General features: G+C 42.9%; 1 protein-coding gene across 3 annotated transcripts in view; it reads left to right on the forward strand.

Annotated features, from left to right (window-relative positions):
- The first annotated feature begins 3011 nt into the window (after nucleotides 1-3011).
- LOC139597541 (A-type potassium channel modulatory protein KCNIP1) overlaps nucleotides 3012-25502 on the forward strand; it is a 176198-nt gene continuing 153707 nt past the window's right edge. The window contains exons 1-2 of one of the 3 annotated variants that reach the window (XM_071442971.1): nucleotides 3012-3643; nucleotides 17740-17807. Coding sequence is in view for 1 of the 3 variants with exons in the window: in XM_071442969.1 (XP_071299070.1) it covers nucleotides 3583-3643 (61 nt within the window). In the remaining 2 variants the exon portion in view is untranslated. The remainder of the gene's footprint in view (nucleotides 3644-17739; nucleotides 17808-25502) is intronic. The other 2 variants (XM_071442970.1, XM_071442969.1) reach the window with 2 other exon arrangements.

Here is a 25502-nt window from a genome sequence, read left to right on the forward strand (position 1 = left end):
AGGTATCAGGTACAATCTGGTTTTGGTTGGCTATTTAGGGAAGGTGCCACATCTGAACTTCAAAGCCTATTTATGTCCACTCTGCAGCAAAGTCTACTCCATCCTGCACAGATGTAGTGTAGTTCAATTCACAGTAACAACAAAGCAAAATACTCCCAGGCAATTTCCTAGACTGATGGTGGTGTGCTGAGATGCTGTCTTAGGTTGCAAATGCAAGATGTGGCCAGGGGTGTGTATTATATTGCCATCTGTTACAGGTGGACAGTGGTTATCTGCTGTTAATGGGTCAGCTGTTAAACCAGGTGGGGCAGTTTTCTGTATCTCCTCCACAGCCAGTCCTGCCTCCAGGAGATATCTTCTGTTAATGGGCCAGTGAGAGTCCCTGCATGGCTGATCCAATTCCATCATCCCATGGGGAGATGCTCCACCCAGGGGAGGAGCCAAGCATTCCTACCTGGATCCAATCTGAGCCTGGAACAGCACAGCAACCTTTGCCCAGTGCATTGCCAGAGGAGCAGCTTTCTGCTCCCCTGCATTCCCAGAGGGAGCCCAGGCCCATCTCCAGCAGCCCTGGAGCTGCAGAGGAAAACTCCCCCCTTGTGCAGGATCCCTGCTCCAGCAGAACCACAGCTGGCACTGCAGGAGGGCTGAGCCACCATGGGATGGGACTGCTACCAACACCCTGACCCACAAAGTGTGAGGTTCTATTCTGACTGTGTCAGTGTTGTTTTGTATTACTGCTTTTTTTGTTATTATTATTTTTATTTTTCCTACTAAAGAACTGTTATTACTACTCCCATATTTTTGCCTGAGAGCCCCTTAATTTCAACATTAAAATAATTCGGAGGCAGGAGGCTTACATTTTCCATTTCAAGAGATGCTCCTGCCTTCCTTAGCAGACATCTGTCTTTTCAAGCCAAGACAAGTGCACCTTTGTGTCAGAACCAAATTCTGAATTTACTGCAGGGAGGTTTACAGACAGAGCCTCAGTACATCCCTGATGTACTGAGTGAGGCAGTACCCTGCCCTATAAACCCCACCCTGGCAGTGGCTGCCAATCCTGGCACACTGGATGCAATGCCCCACACCCAACCCCTGGAGCCCCTAACACAGCTCCTGAGGGGCCAAATGACCCGAAGCCCCACCTGGGGGAAGGGCCAAGGGGTTTTTTAAGGTCACAGGGCGTGAAGCACTCAAATGTCTTGACCCTACCTCCTCTTGGAATTTCTGTTGGAATATCACTGGAACCCAGGAGCTGGTAGCTATATATGTCTCTTTCTATACCTCTTCTGTCTTTCTTTCTCCTAATTTCCTCTTCTTGGAATTTTTAATTTAATTTTTAATTTAGAATTTGGAATCAAATGGGCTTAAAGTTTGCTAAGTTGAATTGGCCCAGTTAATTCTTTGAGAAGTGTTTTGTATTGACTGAATGTTGCACTAAGCCTTTTACCAAAGTTCCTTAATTTTCTGAAGTTGCCAGTAAAGTTCTTTTTGTTGTTTTGATCTCTTGAGAATATCTTGCCAGCACTTCTGCTGTGTGTCTAACTCAGTGTATATAAACAACCATAAACCCTTTTAAAAACCTCATCATTGGAGTTGTTTGGGGCCTTACACCTTGGCAACACTTGACTTCTGCTAGTGACAGTTTGCCTAGATTGAATATTCCAGTTTTGACATCTTGGAGACATTGGCTGTAGCCTCTGGTCTCCCTCCAGCCTTTGTTGAATGCACAAGTCCCAAGAACAGTGATTTTCCACATGTACACTGTAGTCTATGTAATATTTTGTTCTGTAAATGCAAATAAAATATTATTAAAATGAATATAAGTATTTGAATTTTAAAAAAGCTTAAGACTCTCATACAGCTGTTCAGTGCCTGGTGCAGATCAATGTAGTCTGAGGGACCCCCACTGGGAACTGGATGAGTGGAGAAGCAAGGGCAGTAGGACCTCATCTGTGGCCAGCCTGGGGAAGGAGTGGGGGCTGGAAAGGAAGGCAGGAGTGTTGGAAGGCAGGAAATGGGAGGCAGGAAAAGTTGCACAAACTAGGACAGGGTCCTCCCACTATGACAAAGGCCCTTGTGTGCCTCCAGTCTTGGGCAATTCCCTGCAAACGGATGTGTTTCATTTCAGAACTTGCGTATTTAAACAGTACCTTCCCCCAGGAATTTCTCACAAAAAGTTCAATTGATGTGTTTTGAGTTATGAAATAATAAAAATTAAATTATTTTGTGCAATGCCTTCTGCAACTAGAAACTAAGGGGAAGCTCTTTGCTTGTATACACTAAGGATGCAAATATACCTGTGCATGCAAAAACAGATGCTGGCAGCAGGTGAACAGCAGGTAAGGCAGGGTTGTACCTCCAGGGACACCAGCATTTGGGGAGCTGGGATCTGCATCTGAGGGAATCTACTGCAAAGTTAGAGGAAAGCTAAGAAAACTTGTTGAGATGAGGTGGTTTGTTCTGTGCTGAATTTCCTCAGAAAAATACTGTATTTGCACAGATGCTGCCCTAATCTCAGTCACCACGTGCAAGTAGCAAATTAATTTGGGTTTTTAGACCTGCCTCAGTGTATTTAACACCTTCTGTACCTAAGCACTTGCTATTTCACTTTCTGAGAAAACAACCAGATGTCTAGCTGATTTTTTGAAATATGACAGAACTGAAAAAAATGCTGGGAATTGCTCTACCTCCTCCTAGTAACTCAGTGTTTGTAGAGTTTTGTTTCAACAGCTTTTTGTTTTAATATTCTTGAAAAGGATGTGCACATATATCCTTGGCAGAAAAAAAGGTTAATTGTCTTGCATGTCTTTCTGGTGTTTGAGAAAAGATATGAAGAAAATAAGGATTGCGGTGAAATTTTCTGTTTCCCCCCTTTGCCCTTAGTCATTTTTCTCTGACTTTTCTGCTAGAGAAGACTGTTGGAGATTGCTGCTTTCTACCTTTCTGTCAGACTTTTAATTAGCAGGAGCACACAGCCCGTGCAGCTGGGGCTTTGATGCCTTCCTCACTATTGCTTCCCACTCAGAAGATTTCTATTCATTCTGAGTTGGTATCCAGCCCAAAGCCCCAGCTTCCCCTGAGACCCTCAGCGTGTCTACAGGACTCCAGTTTAGTATTCACTGGAAGAGCTGCACTCCTATGCTAGACCTACAGGCTGCTGGTTGAAGCCATAAGGGAACGGGAGGAAGAATTAGCCTGTGTGTTTATGTGGCTGTGCTCCAGTAAATATTTTGATGCATCTGCTGCCAGCTCTGGTCTGAGGGAATCTACCTAGCATTTAAATTTTGATGGGGAGCTGTTTTGAATAATAACAGTGCAGCTGGCTGTGAGTCAGTGCATGTGTGTTGACTTAAAAAAAACCCTCAAAGCTTAACGCTTGCTGAATGCCGAGCTGCAGTGCTTTGCTTTTTCCCTCCTCCTTCCTTCTTTTCTTTATTGTCTGGTCTTTCTCTGTTTTGTTTTGTTCTTGGGGGCATTTCACATAGATTTTGTTCACTGTCAGTGGAGGGGTGGGGTAATAGGAATTAAAAAAAATCCTAGCCAAAATAAATTCTCAAAAACTCACGAGTAGCTTTTGCAATGGGTGCTGTCATGGGTACATTCTCTTCTCTACAAACGAAACAAAGAAGACCATCAAAAGGTAAGACCTCCTGCTATGCTTTTCCTGTCCCTTTGGTTTATTTGCTGTGGGAGATATTTGCATGGGGAAGGGAGGAGAAAATGAACATGTGCCACTTGCAAGTAACCTGGCAATGTTTTTGTGAGAGGTAATTTGCAGAGGAGAGTGGGATGCTAGGTGGTGGAGAAAACATGTGGGCATGAGGAAATTGCTGTGGAAGGGCTTGGGGGTTGAAAAGAATCTGAAATACTGTAATCCTTAATGCAGGCATATATGAGGAGGAGAAACTCAGTGGCATCATATGCAGAGCACTTGCAGAAGAGACCTGTTTATTTCCAAATCCCATGTCGTATAAACCTTTTGAAGAAGGAATAAAATGTAGATATACAGCAAATTCTTCCCAATACCTTTGGGTTTCTGTCTCAGGAAGTATTGTTAGAGTTAGTGTTGCATATTCAGTAATCCAGCACCAAGCATGCAATATTAATGATGTGTGTTTTATAAAGATTAGCAAGAGGGGAAAAAAATAGGATGTTTTTGTAAAAGAGAGAAGCAGGAGCTCATAAAAATGAGAAACTAAACAGCAGTTCCCGGGATTTTAATCCTTAAATCCATAAATATTGCCTATAAATGCTGGTTTTTCAGGAGGTCTAGTTTGTATAGTATTTGCTTGAGCTTTGCTCTATTTTCTTCAGGGTTAATTTGAAGATTCCAGGGTGTTGCTGAGCAGAAAGTTGAAAGCACTGTCAGTGGCACATCCATACCTGACAGAACGAGTATTTTTTAGAAAACAAAAGGAAAAACTCTATACCTTTAGCAATATGTGTGCTATTTAGAAATATTCCCTGCCCGAACCTCTGCATTTTAGAGTCTCTTTCTAGGGAGGTCTCTATTTCCACTGGATCTGTTGCTCAGTTCATATATATGCTTTTGAACTGCAGGTTGGTATGGATTTTATTGCAATTTAAGTTGGAAACTGTCTTAGGAAATATCAAACACTAATTAATGATGCAAAAGAGAAGTGGGCAAGGGCTGTGAGATTTGTTTGTGGCAAGTTTGTGAGCAAAAGTCTGTGTTCCTGATACCTGTAGAGTAATGTTTTACGTTGGAGTGTCTGTACATAGTTTATAGTTCAGCTTTCTGTGTTACTGTAATGCTCTCATAATTGTGTGGCTGTTTGGGACATGTATGATATTACTTAAAATGTAAGACTAGATGTGTAATTGTCTAAGCACTGAGTTGCACCTGAAGCTGGGAAACTTGTGCTTAGGCACTGCAGTACACAAGAACTGAACAGGATGTGCTGGGCATGGTGGTTGCTGTGACACCAAGAGGTGTCTTGTCCACTTGCCAGGAACCTGGGAGCTGATTTCCACTAAATGTAGATAATTTGTGGCTGAACATATCCATTCTCTGTGACTTTGTTGTCTTGTGATTGGCTCTGTGCTCTAGTGGATGGAAGCATTGCTTTTTGTTGGAGGTCACCTGCAGTAAAAATCCAGGATATGGTTACACATTTTAATCTTTACAATGGAATTCACTCTTGCTGATGCCTGCTGACAGTGGTTGTTCAGCTATATTATATAAAACCTGTGTTTCCAGAGTTATATCCTCTTGGCTCTGATGTGTTATCTGTGTGGTTTGCTGGTGTGTTTTACACTGACTGTTAGCACTTCACCTTGTAAGCAGTGAAACACTAATGCTGGGCTTGAATACAATCTGAAATTGTTCTTTGGCTGTCTGTTAAATAGTCAATCATCCCTACATGATGGACTTGACTCCTTGGTGCTGCCCATGTGTTCCCTTGGCATCTCCAACCCTCAACCATCCTGGTGGCCTCTACCAGACCATGCTCTACCATATTCAAGTCTGTTTTGCTCTGGGGAGTCCAAAACTGGCCCCAGCACTCTGGCTGGACTTGCCAACGTGTTGAGCAGAGAGAAAGGATCATTTGTCCCAGTGTTTGCTGTGTAGCTGTTGATGCAGCTTGATGTGGGGGCTTCTCTGCCAGAGGGCAGCTGGCTAGTGGTGCCTGGGTGCCACTGTTCCATTGGCTATTGCTAAGTTTATTTTTGATCGAGTAAAGTGTTTATAAAATCTAATCTAAGTGTTAATAAAGTCTAATTTTATTATTAGATTATCACAATATTATTTAATAATTATTATATTTATCTCTGTGTTTATATAAATATTTCAGGACTTCTTGTAGCAGATAAAAACAACGGCCTGGAGAAATAGTTGTAACAGGGATAGATTCACACCTCTACATATGTGCTCCTCCAAGTAGAGCAGTTCACACCAGTGTCTGAAGCTCTGATTCTCTGGTGTAATAAAGTAAAGCAAAAAACAGGCATTGTTTCAAGAAAATAAACAGGTCATGTCTAAAGTGAGGCAGTTCTGAAGATCAGTTAATACCAGGAAGCCCATGGTGGGTCAGGGCAGAGTGGGTGCAAGAGGCCCATGCCAAACCCTTCCAGCTTCAGCACATGACACAGCTCTGCCTGTGCTGCTTGCCCTCATGTCCTGCTTGTGGCTAGGTCTGGGGTGTTGGCAGTGGGACTAGGGGCTGGTTTGGTTATTCCAGCTATGAGCAGAAAGGCTGGAAAGGACATACTAGCATTGTTCAAGAATACAAGATTAAATTTCTTGCTCTGATGAAAATGGGCAGCCTGAATCAATAAAGGCAGGAGTGACACAGAAATTATCAAGGGGAGAGCAGTGGTCCATCAAGCATGAGACCTTGTCTCTGGGAGAGGACAGCATTGTGTGTTGGTACAGGAGGACATAATTCGCTTGGCTCAAATGTAAAAACTTAATCCAATATAATTGGGCATTTTGTGTTGGTAGGTTGGGACTCACATGCCCTATCCTGCAAGATAAAGATTTTTGCTTCTTCAGCTTGCAATCCTATCAGTAAAGCTGCAGAAGTTTTCCCTGTTCACTGAAGTGTCCCCAGATAGTCTGTGAGATTGTGCTGTTCACTTTGGGAGTGGCTCAGGACAGTTCCACCAATTATTTGTACATTTCATTAAGAAGTGTTTCCTGTTGGGATTCTTGTCTGCCTTTTCCAGCATTGAGTTGACCTACTAAAAGATAACACCTCTTTCTACCATGTTCACTCCAGTTGTATGTCAGACCAGCATTCTTGGGATGCTGATGGAGCCTGGCTGAGGTCCTAGGGACAAGCTGACAGTGAGTCAGTGTCTTGGTTTGGAAAGATGGGAGTCTGCTAAAGAAGGCAGGAGCCTCCCCTGAAATGGAGACTGTAAACCCTCTCCCCCCCCCCCCCCCCCCCCATCCACCCCCCCATTCTGAATTGCTATAAATTTTAAATTAAGGGGCTCTCAGGCAAAAAATATGGGAGCAGGAAATAACAGTTCTTTAATAGGGAAGAAAATAAAAAGCATAAAATAAACAATGCAGTACACTAGAACAACACTGACAGAGTCTGAACCCAACCTAACACCCTGTGGGTCAGGGTGTTGGTGGCAGTCCAATTGGAAGTGTGGCTGCAGCCCTCCTGAAGTGTCAGGTGTGGTTCAGTTGGAGCAGGGGGTCCTGTAGAGAAGGATGTATTCTTCCTCCGAAGATCCAGTGGAAGAAGAGACAGCTGCTGTTCCTCTAGGGAATCCAGTGGAGAAGCCATGCTGGTGTTTCAGAACCTCTGGATTATATCTGGGTAGCAATGCTTGGCTCCTCCCTCTGGGTGGGGCATCTCACAATGGGATGTTATAGTTCTTATCAGTCATGCACTGACATTCAATAGCTGTTATCATCAGATGTCCCCTTCCAAGGGAAGAGTGATTGTGAGCACTCACAGAGAGAGATAAAAGGCAAACTGCCCACTTGACAAAAGACAACTGTCATATAGATGGCAATAGAATACATCTTGCCTTGCAATCTGGAACAGCCAGCAGCAAGGGTGGCTGGTGGTCTCCTGGGCTGTGCTTGGCAGAGCTTCTCCAGTAGACTGAGGGAGGTAGTGCTCTTCCACTGGTGAGACATTTGCAGTGCTGTGTCTGGTGCTGGACTCCCCATGATGGAAGAGATAAGAACCTACTAAGCTCAGTCTACTGAGGGACCATGACAAATATGAAGCAATTGGAGCATTTGACGTACAGGGGAGAGATTGAGAGAGCTGGGATTGTCCAGCCTGCAGCAGAGGAGACTCAGGGAAGTCTTAATCAGGGTGTACGAATACCTGAGAGAGGGTGGAGTAGAGGTGATGGAGCCAAATTCTTCTCCCTGGTGCCCAGAGGCTGGCCAAGGGCCAAGGGGCACAAACTGAAATGAATTCCACTTAAGCATTATGGGGGGGAAAAAAAAATTACTATGAGGGTGACTGAACACTGGAAGAGACCCTACAGGAAGACTGTGGAATCTCCAAACTTGAAGGTACTCAAAATCCAAGTGAATACAGTCCTGAGCTGTAGTTAACCCTGCCTTAAAGAGGGAACTGGAGGTCCCATCCAACCTTATCTACCCTCTGGTTCTGGGATTACTGTCTCTTTAAAAACCCTAAAGATACAAGAATTTGAGGTGTTGGGATCAGGAAGTAAATTCAAAGCTCATTGTGACCCAAATGCCAGCAAAGCTGACTATTTGGTCCTCTCTTTAGTACTCTGATTGTACAGTCAGTACACTGACTACTCATTGGTAGTCAGTGCTTAGACAAATGGTTGAGATGGACTTGAGACTATCTAGCTGCTTGTATGTTCTCCTGCAAACATAAGCAATAAATCAATAAATGAGCAGAAAAAACCCCATCAAAACCACAGCACCAAAAAGCAGAGGGCCAGCAGAGCAAATAATGCACACACAAATGCATCTCTGATTTCAATTAGATGCAGAAATAGAGATTTTTTTATGTTTTTCCAGCCTGCATCCAATAATGACCAAATTTGTGGCTAGATTCAGCCATTTCCGTATTTGCCATGGAAACGTTTGAATTAGCAGATTGCTAAAGCAGGGGGAATTTCTAGTTTTGACTGCTTTCTGCACCTCTGAGTTCTTTTGTTTGTTCTGTAAATATGCACTCACCCCTACCTCCCCCAGTGAAAGTGAAATATAACTTGAATATTTCTCAATATCTGATTCTTTTTTGGATTAGACCTACAGGCTTTGACCCTGACAGCAGCAGCAAGCACCATTTTCAGCTAGTAATCTGACTCTCTTAAATGTGAGCAGCCATGTTTTGATCAAAGACCACCCAAACCTAAACTAGGAAGAGGAGTCTGGCACAGTTGTTTAATTTTGCTAGAGCAAACATCAGAAATTCACTTTGCTTAAAATGTCAGTTGTGTGATTTTTATAGTAAGTAATTTTTAATCATTATTTTGAAATGGCTTATTGTCCAAAATTATCAGATTTTGTGCCTGACCAGCTGTATTTTCAAGTGGTTTACTTACCAGGTAACCACCTCTGCTTCCCTTTGCAATCATCATAAGAACATCAGATTGCCCCGAGCTCCTAAGGTTGTTAGGTCATGACAGTGCCCTTTCAGTTCCCTGTGCTAGAACAACCTGCTTCTCTACTCAAAAGGTGAAAAAGTGATTCAGTAGTGTTTCAAGGAGCAGGCCCTTTTCAGTCTTAGTACAGCCATAGAATGGAGATGATAGATTTCAGGAGGGAAGCTGCCTCGTTATTTTCTTTGTCCAGTAGATCCTGTTGCAAAAGAAAAGCTTTGAAAGCTCCCCTTCTCTTCTTTCTTACTGTTCCTCAAAGAAATTTGACAGCTTGCCACTATTGTGAACAAATACATGTGTTCTAAAGACTCAGACTGTGCTCTTGGTATTTTCCGAATAGAGAGAAGATTAGTGCTCACCTGTTTTCTTTCTAGAACAAGGACAGTATTGTTCCCCCTGATAGGATATCTGAGCAGGTGCTTGAGAGAATGGAAGAAATGGCTGACTTGGTTTCTCCTGGCTCTGCCTAAGAGCCAGTATTTGGCACTGACATTTCACTTTCTCTCCCTAGTCTTGTCTGATTGTTATCTGATACAGCCTGGCAGGTCAAGTCCAAGGTTGTCTGTCTGCACTGAAAACTGAGGATTTGACAGCAGATTTTTTGAGGCAATTACCTTTGTAGAGAGTGTATGGAACAGCACTCGGCAGCAAAACTGTTTGATGTAAGCATTCAAATCAGAAATAATTTGGAAAAATTGTGACAACCAATAAGTGTTGTCAGAACATGCCTCTTTGCATAAAGCATTTTGGTTTCTTTGAAGTGCAGAGAGGTGTGTGGGAGGCTGCTCAGTGTCACTGCAGCCAAACATCCCCCATGTGGCTGATGCACCTATGATGGGTGGCTCAGAGGCAAGGGAGCTGTTTGCAGCCGGCTTCACTGTGTCCTACCAACCAGAGTTCACGTGAATGTGGGGTTAGAGGTCTTATGGACTTGTGACTGCTTCCATTCCCCACTTCTCCATCTCTCAGCCAAAATTTCTTTAGCTTCCATGCAGTTGCTAGCTCTAAATTTCTTCCTTTGCCTTCAAGTGACTCCTGGGAGTGTGGCGGAGTGATCTCAAATAGCTGGTCTTAGAAGTGGATAGCAATGATAAAATTAAAATAAGCTATGTGTGCCCCTGATTGCTTCCCACAGGCATACAGCTCCTGCCTGAAATGCTGCAGTCAGACACAGCTTGGAGGTTTGGAATAAAATAAAATGGATGGAGGAAAGTTCACTACAGAGTGTTCTATGTTACATTAGCAAACAGGTGTGCTGATTTCCCACCCATGGGTATGGGTACTGTGTGCCTCTGTGCATGCAGCATGTTGATGCAGAGCCATGAAATCCCACCACAAAGAAAAGAGAGGATCAGAGACTTCAGCTCTACAGGCCAGTGCTTTGAAGTTTCATTTTTTTCCACAGTAATACAAAAGAGTAAATCAGGAAAACTTTTAACTTTCAGCCTTGGCAATATTCCAGCCTTTGTCATTTAAAAAATGGACTTTTTTTAGCTAAAATGTTTCATTATTCAAAATTGGTATTAGTGATAATTATTCCCTGAAACTTTCCAAACTAAATAAATTGGCTTGTGATTTGTTGTAGTTTTAGATGTGAATGTCTAAGTGTGACTGTGACTTCCTTGCAGTGGGTGACACACCTATGTGATTATGTTAAGTATTTTGTTTCTTATTCAAAAGCATTACCCAGAGAATGTCATGGCACAGAGATGCAGAAAGTCTGAGTATCTGCTCAGGGTCTCTGTGTCCTGTCGCTGCTCATACCATGGCTATTTATAAGGTAAGAAGTTTTTGCTTTTTTCTGAGAGGCATTTTCCAGCAGGTCTAGAGTGCTCTAGGCACCTCCTACCATTCCTGCAGGAAGGGGCCCAGTGGCCTTGCGTACCAACTAGGAAATGCAGGTAACAGCTGTATGGTAGCACAGCAGAATTTTTAACCAAAATATATTTGGGATTCCAGGCAAGGTATTTAATTTTTCTCCTTTTATTTGTTTGAGATGCCAGAGGGAGGTGGAGTAACTGTTATTATAAAATGGATTGTACTTAACCAAAAAGTTTTAAAAGTATAAACTGCATCCATGTTTTCAAAATAGGCAAGTCAAAACTGAAGGCAGCTGTGTCCAGATGTCGCCAGTCTGTGGTTGTGGCTGTGGTGATGTCTGTCCAGACTGAAAAGGGTACAGATAGCAGTCAGTTCGTCTCTACCTTACTTCTGCCAGCACTGCTCAGTGCAGAGAGGCTCTGAAGAGTTTGAACAAAGCACAGTACAATTGAGTAGAGGTTCATGGGCAGGATGTGGGTCTGGAGGAGGCAAGGGAGGACTGTGTGCTAGCAGGCAGGCGTGGGGCAGCAGAGTTGCCTGGGGGGCTGAGCTGGTACTTGCAGGCAGGCTGAGGGTGAGCAGGCAGGAGGGGAACTGGCCTGGCTCTGGTACCAGGATATTTTAAGGAAGACGCAAAAAGGGTAACAGAGTCATCCTTTCCTGGCACAGCTCTACTACATCTGTTTGGCTTTCCTCAATCCAAACATTACTTTCTTGACATATTTAACAACCACAGCTCTTCACACACACCACTGTTTGCTTTTCTTTTGCTCCACAAAAACCCTTCTCTCCCAAACTTGTTCTGTGGATGGGTGGTTGGGAAGTGCCCAAAATTTCTGTAGATGGCCACAGCTACAGTCTGTAGGCATAGGACATTTTATACTGTGGCTGAGAACAGCTAAGGGAGAACAAGGCTGTGAGGATACATGTTGTGCTGCTAGAGGCAGGTTTCTAGGAAACCCATGAGACCATGGCATTGTTTTACTGAGGGCTCCTTAGTGGAACAGGAGAGTGTTACTGGGAGGGGGGAACCAAATTATAGCCTGCCAGAGATCAGTGCTGAACATCAAGGGCTTTTAGTGCTCTGACAAAATACATGTTTCTGCCTGTCAAATTTATATGCAGAAAAATATGGATAAAACAAGCCACGTTCACGAAATTTACCTCGCTACAGCATGTTTTCAGAAGCACAGTTCAAATGTTTTGACAACTATTGTAACTTTGGTGCCTGCAGCTCAGGGCCAAGCTCCCAGGTATGTTTTCCCAGGCTGCTGTTGCTCTATTCTAGTGAGTGATTCTGCACATCAGCCCCATAGATTTTTTGATAATCAGCTGAAACCTCAGGCAAGGCCTCTGTTTAGCACATCAAACTGCATGAACTGAGGGTTGATCCCTGTGGGGTACACATAGCCATGTAAAGGATGATGCTGTTAGCTCTCCAGCTGCAAAATGTTGGTAGCCAGCAAATATCCGTGGGAAAGGACAATTTCCCTTAGGGAAACTGTTTCATCCCATGCAGATGAACATTGTGGTGCAGTGGGGAGCATCAGCACCCATTTGCATTCCTAATCCACACAATTCAAAGGACTTGTTGACCATGTTGCCATTTGAACTGGAAGCAGTAGATGGAAATTAGAACTGGGAAGCAGGAAACTTTTGTGTCAGTGCAGAGAGGATTGTTGCCTGCTAATCCTAATAAGCCAGTTTAATTGAATTGGCACACTGGTTTACATGCTTCTCTGGGAGTGTCAAACACGACCCTGAACTATGATACTGGCACCCCAGGAACTGAAGGCATGTCCTTGTGTGGAGCTGAATCCCTGTAACATGGCTTTTGTTTTTAACCAATATTTTAACATGGGAGCTGACAGAAGGTCTCATTTGCAGTCTTGTGCATACAGAATTAGCCAGGCTGCAGACAGCTGGGGAGACAGCTACAGTAGGGCATGAGGAAAATTCTGCCAGGGTGGTCATTTGTATATACTTCACAATGGGTAAAGGCAAGCACGTGCAGTTCTGCAAAGGAAATCTGATCCCAAAAGGTCCTGTCCTGATTGTGTAGGTAGCAGCTGGACCTGCATGCAGAGCAGGTTTGGTACTGGGACAGAAAGTCAACCAGAGACTGAGCTTTCAGGAAAATGCCTTTTATTTCCAGGGCTTTAAGTCATCAGAAGGGGGTATTTACATTAGCAATTTGGCATCCTCTGCTTGGCAGGAGTTAAGGACATTACAGCTGAACTCCATCATTTCTAATCACCTTTGATTGAGCATTGGGCTGCCCTGGCTCACTGCAGCCCTCTAGAAAAGTATGAAGTAAAAAGCAGAGAATTTTCTAATCAGGTATTTTCTGGATGATGCCATCAGCTATAGCACTTTATACGACTACATTTGCATTTCTTGTAGATGATACTGTCTTTTCTGTTTCCTCTGTCCTTATTATTGATGGAAATGAAGTACTTGCAGTTCAAAAGTTCATGTAGCACAAGAGAGGAGCACGCTGTGTGCACTTTCCTCAGGTGCTGGTTGCTGTGGCTGCTCAGCAATGCAAGGAGAGACCACTGTGTCATTCTGAGTGTCGCTCACAGCCCAATCACATCTAGGTGAATGCTGTGCAGGGTAAACATGGGGCTGCATCTGTTCAAGCAAATGCATTCTCATATGGTGCATACTACTGGTTTGTAAAACCTATAAAGCCTATCAGTTGTTAGACTAAAAGTCTGATTCAAACCTGAAACTTTTCTTTGCCCCATGGAATTTGTGAGATATTTTGGAAACTCTGGAAATGCTTAGACTTGGAATGAATTTTGTTATGGCTTTTTCCATTGTTTGTGTTTGGCAAAACTGTCCCCTTATGAGTTGTTGCCTAGAAATTATCGATGGGGGAATGACCTGGTAAAAGTTCTTAACCTCCATCTGGATCAAAACCAAGCTGCCAGTTGTTGGAAGCTGCTGGGGTGTGGCAGAGCCAAGGCCAAGCTCATGGGCTGCCATGCTGCAAAGCACAGGCACAGCTTTGCTGCTCCCCTTTGTCAGCATGGTCCCCTTTTGGAGGGACATGCTCCCGTTTGAAGATCAGTGCCCTAAATATCAGTATAGTTTAGGATCAGACCCTGTATTTTCAGTTAACATGCCTGATTTCTGTGTGGAAACAATAGTTTAGAATAGTTGAGAAAATAGAAATAAATGCAAGGGATGTGTATGTCTGGTAGTGTTTTCCACCTGCAAGAAAGTTTCAAACCCTACTGAATTCCTGAATAAACAGAAACAATTGAGTGCACCTTTGATCCTCTCCCTGTTCCCATGAAGAGAGGCTTCCTTGCAGATGCCCACACAAATCACATTCGTTTATTTAATATTTCTGTCCTGTCAGCCATGAATATAGAGCAATCCGTTTAACGAGCTTCATTTCCTTGTACATTGAACTGCTGAGGCAGGATGAGGTGGGAACGATGCTGCAGGAGATCGGATTTCATCTGTGCTTCTCCTGTGACCTGGTGCAAGTGCCGGGTCTGCATCTTCACAGCACCTGCTGCTCTGTATTTGCCAGTCTGCAGGTCGAGGACATGATGCTGCCAAGCTGCTTTAGTGCCTTTGGACATCCTCATCAGATGCTTGCTGTCCTTTTCTGTGTGATAGCTGTTAAGAGATGTAGAGTTCTGTGTGATAGCTGTTAAGAGATGTAGAGTTTTGTCTAAGTTAGTTGCTTGCCACTGGTCTGCTTGTTGTGATTCAGTTTTGTTGTATTTTGTAAGCACTATGAGTTGGCTCCCAATCATGTGAGATTTAGGAGAGTGGGAAGGCATAGCTGAGGCACCATTATTCATGTTGTGAGTGCTGCTTTGCAATGTCAGACAGCACAGAGACCACAATATAGGGGTGTTTTGAGATCAGTAATGGTTGTAGACAGTGGTTGTAGGGCTCCAGTGAGAACATTTGTGATCATCCACAAATGGAAATGTTTGAGTGTGTCCACTCTGGTGCCAGAGTGGGCAGAGAAAGCTGGAACCCTGCAGAGCTAGGCTGGGCTGTGTGTGCATGGAAATAAGCATCACTTTCCTGAGGAGTCTGTGCAGCGTTTACAATAAGATTTTGTACAGAGTGAACAGATGTCAGCAGTAACTGCTCAAATCTTTGTGTTTTAAATCCTGTGTGTGCTTTGAAAAGTGTCCTTTATTCTGGTTGAGGGCAAGGTGCCCTTCCTCCATCACGTTGAGGTTACATCAAACAAAGTGACAATTGTTAAGGGCAAAGTAATGTAAATTATCTATTTTGCTCCTGTTTCCCTGATTTTGAGTCTGATCTTTCAGTAAATAACAGTTTGTATTTTAATCCGTTCTCTCGTGTGAAGGGTGGTTTTGAAGGTACCTGCAGTGGGGAGAGAGCAACTCAGAGAGACAGAGGTGTTAGTTTCTATGCTGGAAAAGACAGCAGAATATGACTTAAATTGGAACAAAGATAATATTAGGGTGGTTTCTAAGCCTGGTTCCCAGAGAACTTACACATTTGTTAACTGAATGTTTCTTGTACTAGTAAGACAGCCTTGATCTGATTTACATTTCATGGTCCACATCAATGTGGAGACACTGCCAAAATGATCTCTTTCCTACTTCTATTTTCTAATATTCTCTTTCCTTCCTATAATTACAGATATTCCAGAAAATGGAGTGAAATGTTTTTCCTACTGTTTGATTATTTGTTTCATGCATATGCATTTCTGGGACACACAGTTCTGGAGCATGCAGATGAGTGCACAGGCTTGGAGTCTCTGCAGGCTTGTATAGCTTTGAAGCAAAGAATCTAAAGCATAAGTAAGATATTTGCAGAATTAAAGAGAATTTAGAGGAACAGGAGTAGATATTTAAATTCCTGTAAATGAAATCCAGTCTCAAAACCAGGGATAAGTTTTCACCTTCCTTCTGCTACCATCTTAGAGATGTTTATTGGATGCTGAATGGAGATATTTACAGAATGAAAGTGCTCACAAATATAAGGAAAATCAGTTGAGTTACTGGCTCCTGTTGATGTTCACTCTAATTGAGTGCTAAACCTGCAGACACATGGCAGTGCAAGAAAACACTGTGCATAAATTGGATAGCTTTATTTTTGCAGCACTCTAATTAGGCACCTTCATAAAACAGACATGTGGATTTGTAAATCCAGTTCCCAAAATCTCCTTGCTCACCAGCTGGAACATATCTATGATTCTCAATTAAAACTTCTCAATCTGCTACATGTCTTATTTTAGCTAAACCTCAGCTTTTAAACTTCAGCAGCTATTAGAAAAATGTTACCCTACATCATACAGCATCCTCTGAGTCCAGGAGGAAAGTTTGAAGCCATGAACTAATTGTGCAGAAATTTAACAAATCTTGTCGAGATGAATTCAGCCAGGAAAGTTTGGGGCTGGCTTTGCTACCAACGCTGCTCTCTCCAGAGAGTCCCTTCCCATTTTTTCGGGAGTTGCACACTTTGGTAGTACAGGAGGGCAGTGAGCAGATTAACGTAGGTTAATTCTCAGGCTCTCACTTCCCTTGGTACCAGTAACCTACTTAGAGGAGCGGCAGCGCAGGCTCATTGTGCGCTGGTGAGGATTGGATTGTCTCGCCCAGCAGTGCGGCTGTGGCGCCTCTCTGGCAGCCAGCTCGGGTAGGGATTGACGTTGTGAGCAATAGAAAACCTCTGGTGCCCAAGGAGGGTGAGGGGGCCCCGTGCACCTGATTTTTCTGAGTTGTTGAAACAATAGGCGTTGGAAGCAAGGGAGAGGCTTGTGTAACAACGCGTGATGTGTGCCTTGGGCTCTGAGTAGAAGCGGACTTTGCTTAAGAGCTTCCTCTTGAGCAGCCTCTACAGGTTCCTTTAAAGCCAAATAGGACATATTTTTCTCTGCAAGGGTGGCAGGCAGAAGTAGGACAGGGTTTTGTCCTTTTGAAATATTAATACAGATCACAAAAAAATGAAGTGCCAGAAGATACAGAAATTTAAAAAATATGTTGAAACATTTGAGATAATTTATTTTTTATTACAGCTATTGTATTTGGTGTAAAACACAGAACATGTTTTGATCTATCCTTTCCCTGGTGGAAAAGAGAACAAAAAGGAGAATCCAAATTTACTCTTGATTAAAACCTTCTGAACCCGAAATGTCTTTTTTCCATGAATGGTAGTCTTAAGAAAGACACATTTCATTCCTAAAGCCCAAAGAAAAAATAAAGTGTAGCCAGCAGAAACTGCTACTGTCTTCTGAAAGAGCTTTAGCAAGTGTGTGGGTCAATAAATCACCCAACATCAGTCTTAGCACCTGTCCAGATTTGAAGAGGAATACAGCATCATGTGGTGAATCCATTTTCTCCCACATGAAATAGAAATCATCACATCAGCTGTGTTAAAAGAGCTACTGCATGTGCAGTGTCTATATGATTTACACAGTGATTTAAATATCTGTAGATATCAGCTCTCCAAGGAATTTCGTCTGTTGTGACTCACATCTTATGTTGTAAATTTATCTGTAAATGTCATCTTTTACTGAGGTATTTACAAACTTAAAATATTTTTTGTAATTATTTGTAAATATTAGCTGTATTGTCAGCAGCAACAGTTTGGATTGTTTTGTCATAGAAAAATGGGAAGGAACACTGCTTTGGCTAGTGAGAAGCAAATAATTCAAAGTCAAGTGTTGGATTGGAGTAATTAAATCCACCAGCAGTAGATATTCAGAGTGAAGTTCAGCAGTGAGATTGTGGCTGCTGAAGGCAGCTGTGCTGCATGCATGTGTGAAGTGCAGTTTGGCGTTCCTCGGAGAAACCTTCCAACTGCACCTCTTGCATTTACCAGGTCCCGTGGAAGCCGGAGGAGTTTGGTGCAGCTGCTTTTCCAAAGTGTCTGGCAAGTGCTTCTAGAGGGTGAGTGTTTAGTAGATTACCTGCATGAGCCTGTAGAAATTTAGCCATTGACTGGGTAAATTGCATTAAAAAGAAGCTATTAAATCACTAAGCAAAATCTCTTTTGAACTTGCCTAGTATCTAACCATCTTCTGCAAGAGGACATTGGCAGGCCTCCTGCTCTGCATCTTTGAATTCATGCACATGTCCTTGTGCAGCTCTCAATCCTGCTCTGTTCTCCCTTGCCCTCTACATGGTCTGGGCTTTTGTGTTGCCAGCTGTGCCAAAAGCATCCCATTGTTGCAGGCTTGGGCATAGCTGGGCTGCAGTTTGCTCTATGGGCAATTACACTGAAAGCCATTGGGTTTTTGCACTGCTTTTGCCTGTGTGGAGGTATTGTACCTACAGCTGTTCTTTCGTGCTCATGTGTGGTTTGTGCCAAATGCAGTCATTGCTGATGATTAATGAATAGTTTTGGTATACGCTGTAGACTGTGTCCTAGATTATAACTCAGTTCTCCTATATAGAAGTCCGTAGCAGCACTGTGAGCAGCATGATGTAGAGAAAGCATCCCAAAGGACAGGATGTATAGGCACACAGCTTCTCTTGTTCCTTGCCAAACTACCAATGCATACATAGTTTCATCTTAAGCAGAGCAACAGCATTGCCTGAGGCTGTAACTACCATCCTTGCTCATAATGGCCTTGGGATCCTGGGGTGAGCTGAGTGCCCTGGTACCATTGTGAATTTGGTGAAATCATTGCACATACAGTTCAGGAAATCATTCATGTGCTGCTTAGAAACTGCACCACTTATTTTATAGAGAAGTATTATTGAATTAAGGTCATAAATTTATAAAGTGAACAGCAAGTTTTTTGTTTGTTTCAAAAACCTTTATTGCCTTCATCCAAGGATGTTGTCTATCTGTAGTATAGCCTTTGTGGTGACAAATGGTTTTAATATTTGTCCCAGTTTGTAGCTTTTTCTTTTTTTTCTTTAGTCAAGCATGGCAGAAATAGGAGTGATTAATACTGAGAAAAGTTTGCAGCTACCCAGGCTCAGAAGTATTCATCCTGTCTTGGAGTATTCCACTTTCTCTTTTCACCTTTTCAAATAAGTAGATTAGATTTTGCCTGAACTCAAGACATTAAGCCTTCAAAAGATGAAGGTTTACTTTATTGAGCTCTCTTGAGAAGAAGCCCAAGGTCTAGGCCCAGTCTTACTTTATATGATGGTCTGTCCCCACTGTTTCACCACTTCCTAAACCTCAGGGAGAAGCTAAAAAAAGAGGAGAAAGCGAATGATGGTTTTGCCCTTGGCAAAATGCTTTTTTTCACTCCCTCACTGTCATGCCCAGCACAAGCCTGTCTCAGGAAGCCACTGGTGGGGACTGAGACTGAGATGACTGACAAGGTGGTCAGGAAGTTCCAGCCTAAATTACAGCCCTGTGTGTCCTCAAAGTGCACTGGTGTAATCTTAGGGAGCATAGTAAGAGGTTAGGACAGAATGAGGAAGGGGTCATGAACATGCATTACAAAGGAACTGCGTCTGTGAATATGAGTATAGAAGCTAGTGTCAGGAGCCCACATGTTTATTTTTTTTTTAGGTATGATATTAATCTCTTTCTAGGACACTCAAGATTACCTCACCAGGGTTTATGTGTGTTTGTAAGTTTAAACATAGTATAAGAAACAAGTGCCGCACAAGCCAGCTCAGAATTTTTTCTGTAGATACACTCAAAATTACTTCATGGAAGAAGCAAAACTTTTTTCTATTAAAAATGGCATGAATTTCCAGTATCAGCGTGTGTCTGCTTGTTTCTGCATGTTCCCCAATCTTAGTCAAGGGAAGAGTTATTTGGTATCAATATGCAAAAAGAAAATGCAGAAAGAAAAATAAAAAATAGAGGAAAGCAGATAATGTTATCAGGACAGCAAAGGGAATCCTAAGGTCTGTGAGCTTGGTCAAGAAAAGCTGGGAGAAAAATTTGCTTCTGTCAAAAGAGGCTGTAAAAGCATGCAAGCAGGTAGGATAGGTGCTAGAGCAGGCAGTATGAACTTTTGGATCAACACTAATAAACTACGTATTGTACAGCTGCTCTGAGGCTTGATTTCACTTGGAGGAGAAAGTGACCCATTTGGTAAGCCTTTTGCTTTTCTTATTATTCACACTGCCTTGTTCTTAGTGCTTTGTCTCACAAACCGGAGGTGAGGAACTCTCTGGGGCAGCAATGCCTGATGAAGCCTGGACTCTTGTATTGCCCCTATATAAAGAGAGAGTTTGGGTCTTGGAAACCTTGACGTCTATTATTGTCACAAGCCATGTGAGACAGGTCAGGTGGAGGCAGTGACTGATCACAGCAGGAGCTCCATAGCATCAGCTGTCTGGACACAGAAATGATCTGTGCTCCTCCTCCCTGCTAATCTGTTTTCCATTGCTTGATGTTAAGTGTGGCTATAATACATAGGAGAAAAAAACCAAACTCATGCTATACAGCCCATTGTTAGGCTACCAAAAAGACTCACTGTCATCCAATTCCTTCAGCTTTGGACTGCTAGTAGACTGCGGAGCATGGCTGCTATATCTTATTTTCAGTAGTTAACTTGCATCAACAAACCGCTGAGTCTTACCAAAACTAGGACCTGAGGATGGCAGGGGGTGGTCTCTGAAAGCAGGAAGAGGATAAGGGGGATAGGCTTTGCCATCAGTGTTACTGAAGGCTTTGTGCAGTTTGGCTGAAACAGCTCAAGAAGCAGCTGGCACCAGAGTTTGTTTCCCTTGCAGCCAGGTTAGAACAGGTTGGGTGGGAGCTTTAGAGGCTGATGCTTCCCATCTCATCCATGTGCTAGCATATGCAGGAGAACAATTCTTAGATGCTGTATGACTGGCAGCACAAAAGTGTGAACACTAACTATTCCTCCTCAGTTCAACCACCTCCATGTATCCTCCAGACACATCTCTTTTAATCTTACTTCTTGTCAAAAATCTCAAAGGTGACTCGAGTCTGTGAGGATGTGCTGGGGTAGTAGGGCAGAACTCCCTCCTCTCCTGTGCTGCTAGTTTATTCTCTTCCTGTGCACCATGCTCAGGATGAGCACGGTTGTTTGTCAACAATGAAGCTTCAAAGATGTACAACCCAAAAGTTGTGCCTTCCTTAGCTTGATATACAGTGTGTACAGCACCATCCCCTTACCCAGGTGGAAAACCAGCAAAGTACAGGGAACTGAGGAAACCTTGGTGACAGCTCAAACTGAGATAAATACTTCAGCTGTCCGGTGTCCATTCCTTGCCATATGCTTCAGTATTTAACAGTCTTATTAAATCTAAAATAAGTTTCCATGGTTTTATAAAGCTTATTGCGTTTTTGTCGCCTCTGGAAGCTGCTTGGATTATAATTTGACCAGTTTGTGCCCAGGTATTAAAGTCAAAAGCAGCTTCTTTAGTTGTGTCTAATCTGTAGTTCTTAGCCCATGTTATTAATGCTAATAATGCTTTTTCATCATAGTCTAGGTCCCATTCCTCAAGAAGTTTCCATACCTTTAGTACTGGGTGGTCCTGCGCGGAAATGAAGTTTCCCGTATCTTCAGTGGGGTTTTTCCTCTATTTTCAGCTTCTCTGGTTTCTTATTTCACACAGCCCTTTGGCAGTGACTCTTGCAGCCTTTGCTGCAGTTATTATTCTTGCAGTGTTTACTGCAGCTGTAATTCTTGCAGCCTCTGCTGCAAATTGGGCTCTCCCCACCTCTTTCTTTCCAGCTTATTACTGTGGGGACAGGCTTTTCAGGCTCTGCCCTGTGTCCCTCTCTGCTCTACTTGCGGGCAAACCTTGGACTGTTCGTCCTTACAGCGAGAGCACCATGTGACACGTGGGGCTGTGTTTGAGACAGAACACACACCAGACCTCTGGTGTACATCCGCCAAACAGCCTGTTTTATTGTACAGAGCATACTCTTATAGGCAATTTAAAGCTCTCGGCTCTAAACAGTCATCGGTCTAATCTCCGCACCCTCTGAACCAGTCAAATGTGTGTATTTTAGCAGAGTTGTTATTGGTTGAAACATCTGTCAGTCAGCCTAGAGGCTGGTTTATGGAGCTGGGCTGGGTTTCTTTTTATATAGCCAGATTAATGTTCAGTACAAGTCAGCTTGTACTGCAACATCAAAGCTCACACATTTTTTCTTAAAGCAATAAATAACCAAAGTAAATGTATCTGGATGATGTGGAGGATGACAGTGCTATGCCACTGATCATGTAGACATGGGCTGTGGGCTGATAAAGCAGCATTTTGAGTAGTGGGATGTTTCTCTTGGTGTGGCAAATGCTCAGTCACCCTGCACGTGAGGCTTTGAATTTTTCCTGTAGGATTTGTAGGCTTTGAAATTTTTGCTTAGGATTAGTGAGCTTTTATCTGCATAGGACATCTCTGGAGGCCTTTAATAAAGCTCTCAAACACATTCTGCTCATCCAGCTTTAAAACTGTTGTATTTTGAGCAATAAAGGGGTCCTGGTGGAGAAGTTATTCCTGATGCAGATTCTGACGGGGTGCTGTCCTGCTGCCAAAACGTCTGGGCTGGTCTCCAGGTGTTTTAGCACTGTTCTAATTGTTTCTTGATGTCAATTCCTGCTGTTTTCTAAACTTTTTTTTTTCAAATATCTGCTTTTCCTGCTGTGTGATTCTTCTCCTTTTCTTCTCTTTTTGTATTCCTGATCCTCTCTTCTTTCTCTGAGTGTTTTGCTCTTTCTTTTTTGCATCTTTCCACGTCTCTGTTCCTTCTATGGGGAGGTAACTTGTGACTCCTTCCATTGCAGCTGCTCAAGAGAGCAGGGATTTCTTTCACAGGTAGGTGGTTTGAAGGGAAAATGGGTGGACTACACCTGAGATAACGTGATCCCTAGGCTCCCACTCCTCAGCTACCACTGCTCTTATGGCTTTCACATTTCAGCTTTCCTCAAAGCCCAGCAATAATCAAAAATGATGCAAAGTCCTTCTGACCCTGCTTGGGGTAACCCTCTGAGGTTACCTCCATGTGCCAATATTGAGGCTCATTCCTCCTGAAAGCCCCCACTGTGATGACTTCCTGAAAAGCATTTTCTGCACTGCTTAAGTTTTAAGCACTGGAACATTCAGAAGGGAGACAGCTGGGTCCCAGTGCAAAGCCTTTGGAGCATATAAACCTCACAAAGGGACTATGTGTTTTGTGTTCACTACAGAAGTTCTGTACTCTGTCCTTTTTGGGGAGGGATTTTCTCCTTAATGATTTTCCCACACCACTAGGTTTTTATTAATTATTTGGCTGCCTTGCAGGAGCCAAGAATTATGCTCATTGCTTTTGATTAAGAATCACACTTTCCCAGTTATTTCCATACACTTCTTCTAAAGATTATAAAGAAATTTGCCAGCAGCTATTAATTCTTCTTAGACCATCCTCCATGTTTTACAGAATTCCCGAGAGATTAATGTGCTTCAGTAAGTGTTGATTCACCCTTTTACTGATTTCTGTGCTGAAATATAGACCAATGTACAAGATAATGGTAGCAGTTCCAGTAGTGTTACTTCTGATTAGGTAGGGCCTTGCTCTACAGATGCTAATTGCCTACGCTGTGTTAAAACTAGAAAATAAGTTACATTAATCACTAAAAATTGATTTTAAATAGTTTCAAAGTTATAAACAGTTGATCAATAAAGGTGAGAGAAAATGCTGGGGCCTTTGGGGATTTAGCAATACATTCATTACTGTAAACAAATTCAATACAAGGAGTAAATCAATGTCTTAACTTGCCCGCAATGTAATGTAATATTTAATAAAATACTGTCCCACATAATCTAGTCCAGGCCAGACTGATATTTCTTTCATGTGATATCTGAACAATTACTGTCCTTCTCCCAGTGAATTGCTGTTTGATATTTTCTGCAGAAGAAAATATGAAATAATAATGAGAGTGTCAAACACTGCCCTTCCCCTAGGCATGTGTCCAGCTTGCTTTGGTCTGCAGCCTACTTGCCAACACTTCTCTGCATGCCAAAACCCTGGAATGGTGAGAGAGAGTCCTACAGAGTGCAATACAGAATGGCAGCCCTGAGCCACCAAGACCAACAGTGAGATAAGTGCATTGTATGTCACAGAAAAGGATTGGATAAAATAATTTAAAAGTTAAACTATATGGCAATTATTCAGAAAGGAAAAAGTCTGTACTGGGTGATACCTACTAGAATGCACATAATTGTAAGGTTTATGGCAGTGGATCCCTGACCGGGGAATAATGTGCACTGACTCCAGGATTGCAGAAGGCTTATCAAACGCTTTATTGTGCTATACTATATTACACTATACTACTATATGAAAAATCCCTTCGCCCTTGCCAAACAATCCATTTCAGCTTTGACCTAATTGGTCAATCAATCAAAACACCATCACCAGTGTCCAATTAAGAAACTATCTTTTGGTAAACAATCTCCATAACACACTCCACATGTGTACAACAACAGATGCAGCAAGTGGAGATAAAAATTGTTTATCATACTTTTTCTGAGCTTTCTCACAGCCTTCCCCAGGAAAATCCTGACAAAGTCTATGTCTCTCTCTGTTCAGAGGATATGTGAATACCACATTTATGTGCTCCAAAGGCTTTGCACTGGCACCTAGCTCTCTCCCTTCTGAATGTTCCGGTGCTTAAAACTCCTAGTGTGCAGTATCAGTCTCTCAATTTCTTCAGAACAAAGACCTCAGTTAATCTCAGTTTTCTTTTCCCAGATTGGTTTTTCCATGCCTGTTTTCCCCTGTAGCACCCACAATGCTCACAGGGAGAGCCAAGCCATCCTCACAGGCCAGAGGTGGGAGCCTCTCTGCTCTGGCCTATCTGGGATCCTGTTGTGAGTTTTCTCGCTGTTTTCTTTCTCTGATAAACATAGGTTAGTGCACAGTAGTGTGGTTTCACCATGAGAGAAGCGATGACTTCTATCTCTTGAATTATATTCAAAAGCACTGAATAATGACTGAAGTGGATTTCCTATCCCTTGCTGAAACCCTTTGCCAACTATGTTAGTACTGACAAGCACCATGTTCCATCTGTCAGCACTGTTGCCCAAGTTGGCAGGAGATGCTTCTGGATCACAACTGGTCCAGGAGAATGTCCTCCCTCTGCCCCCCAGCACAGGGCATGGTGTCCAGGATGTCTGATATATAACAGTTTGCTACTCTGCAAAGATAGCTTTAGATAGATTCTCTTCATTGTCTTTAATTTCTTCACATTTGTTCTCCTTGAAAGAACAGCAATGTTATTTAACTGCTGTTCTCTGTTTATAAGATACTGCTATGTTATTAGGTCAGGGAATTCAATCAGGAACAGAAAAATTAATTCAGAACAAATGAAAAGTGTACTTTGGAGGAGGGTAGTTCTAACTGCAAGAAGATGTCAGAACATACAGAACAGCTTAACACTTAGGTGTGAGATAAGGCCTAAGTGTCTGATTTTATCAGCATGTCTGCAGAGCACACAGAGGTTATTGAGGTGGATGCAGGCACACTCTTGTTAGCATGACTCCAGCAAAAGCAGACAGAAGGGGAGTGTTTTGCAAGGTTTTGCAGTCATGTCACCACTGCTGCTACCCTCCTCCGTGCTGCTAAACAAAAGCCAGGGCAGGAGTGGCTCCCCTGACAGTGAATACTTTCTCCAGCTATGCTGCCATCCCTGCAGTGCCCTCCATCCACCTCCTACT

The sequence above is a fragment of the Agelaius tricolor genome, unplaced genomic scaffold, assembly GCF_023055355.1.
Source record: "Agelaius tricolor isolate 1412-34295 unplaced genomic scaffold, bAgeTri1.0.p SCAF_18, whole genome shotgun sequence".
Classification (NCBI taxonomy): domain Eukaryota; kingdom Metazoa; phylum Chordata; class Aves; order Passeriformes; family Icteridae; genus Agelaius; species Agelaius tricolor.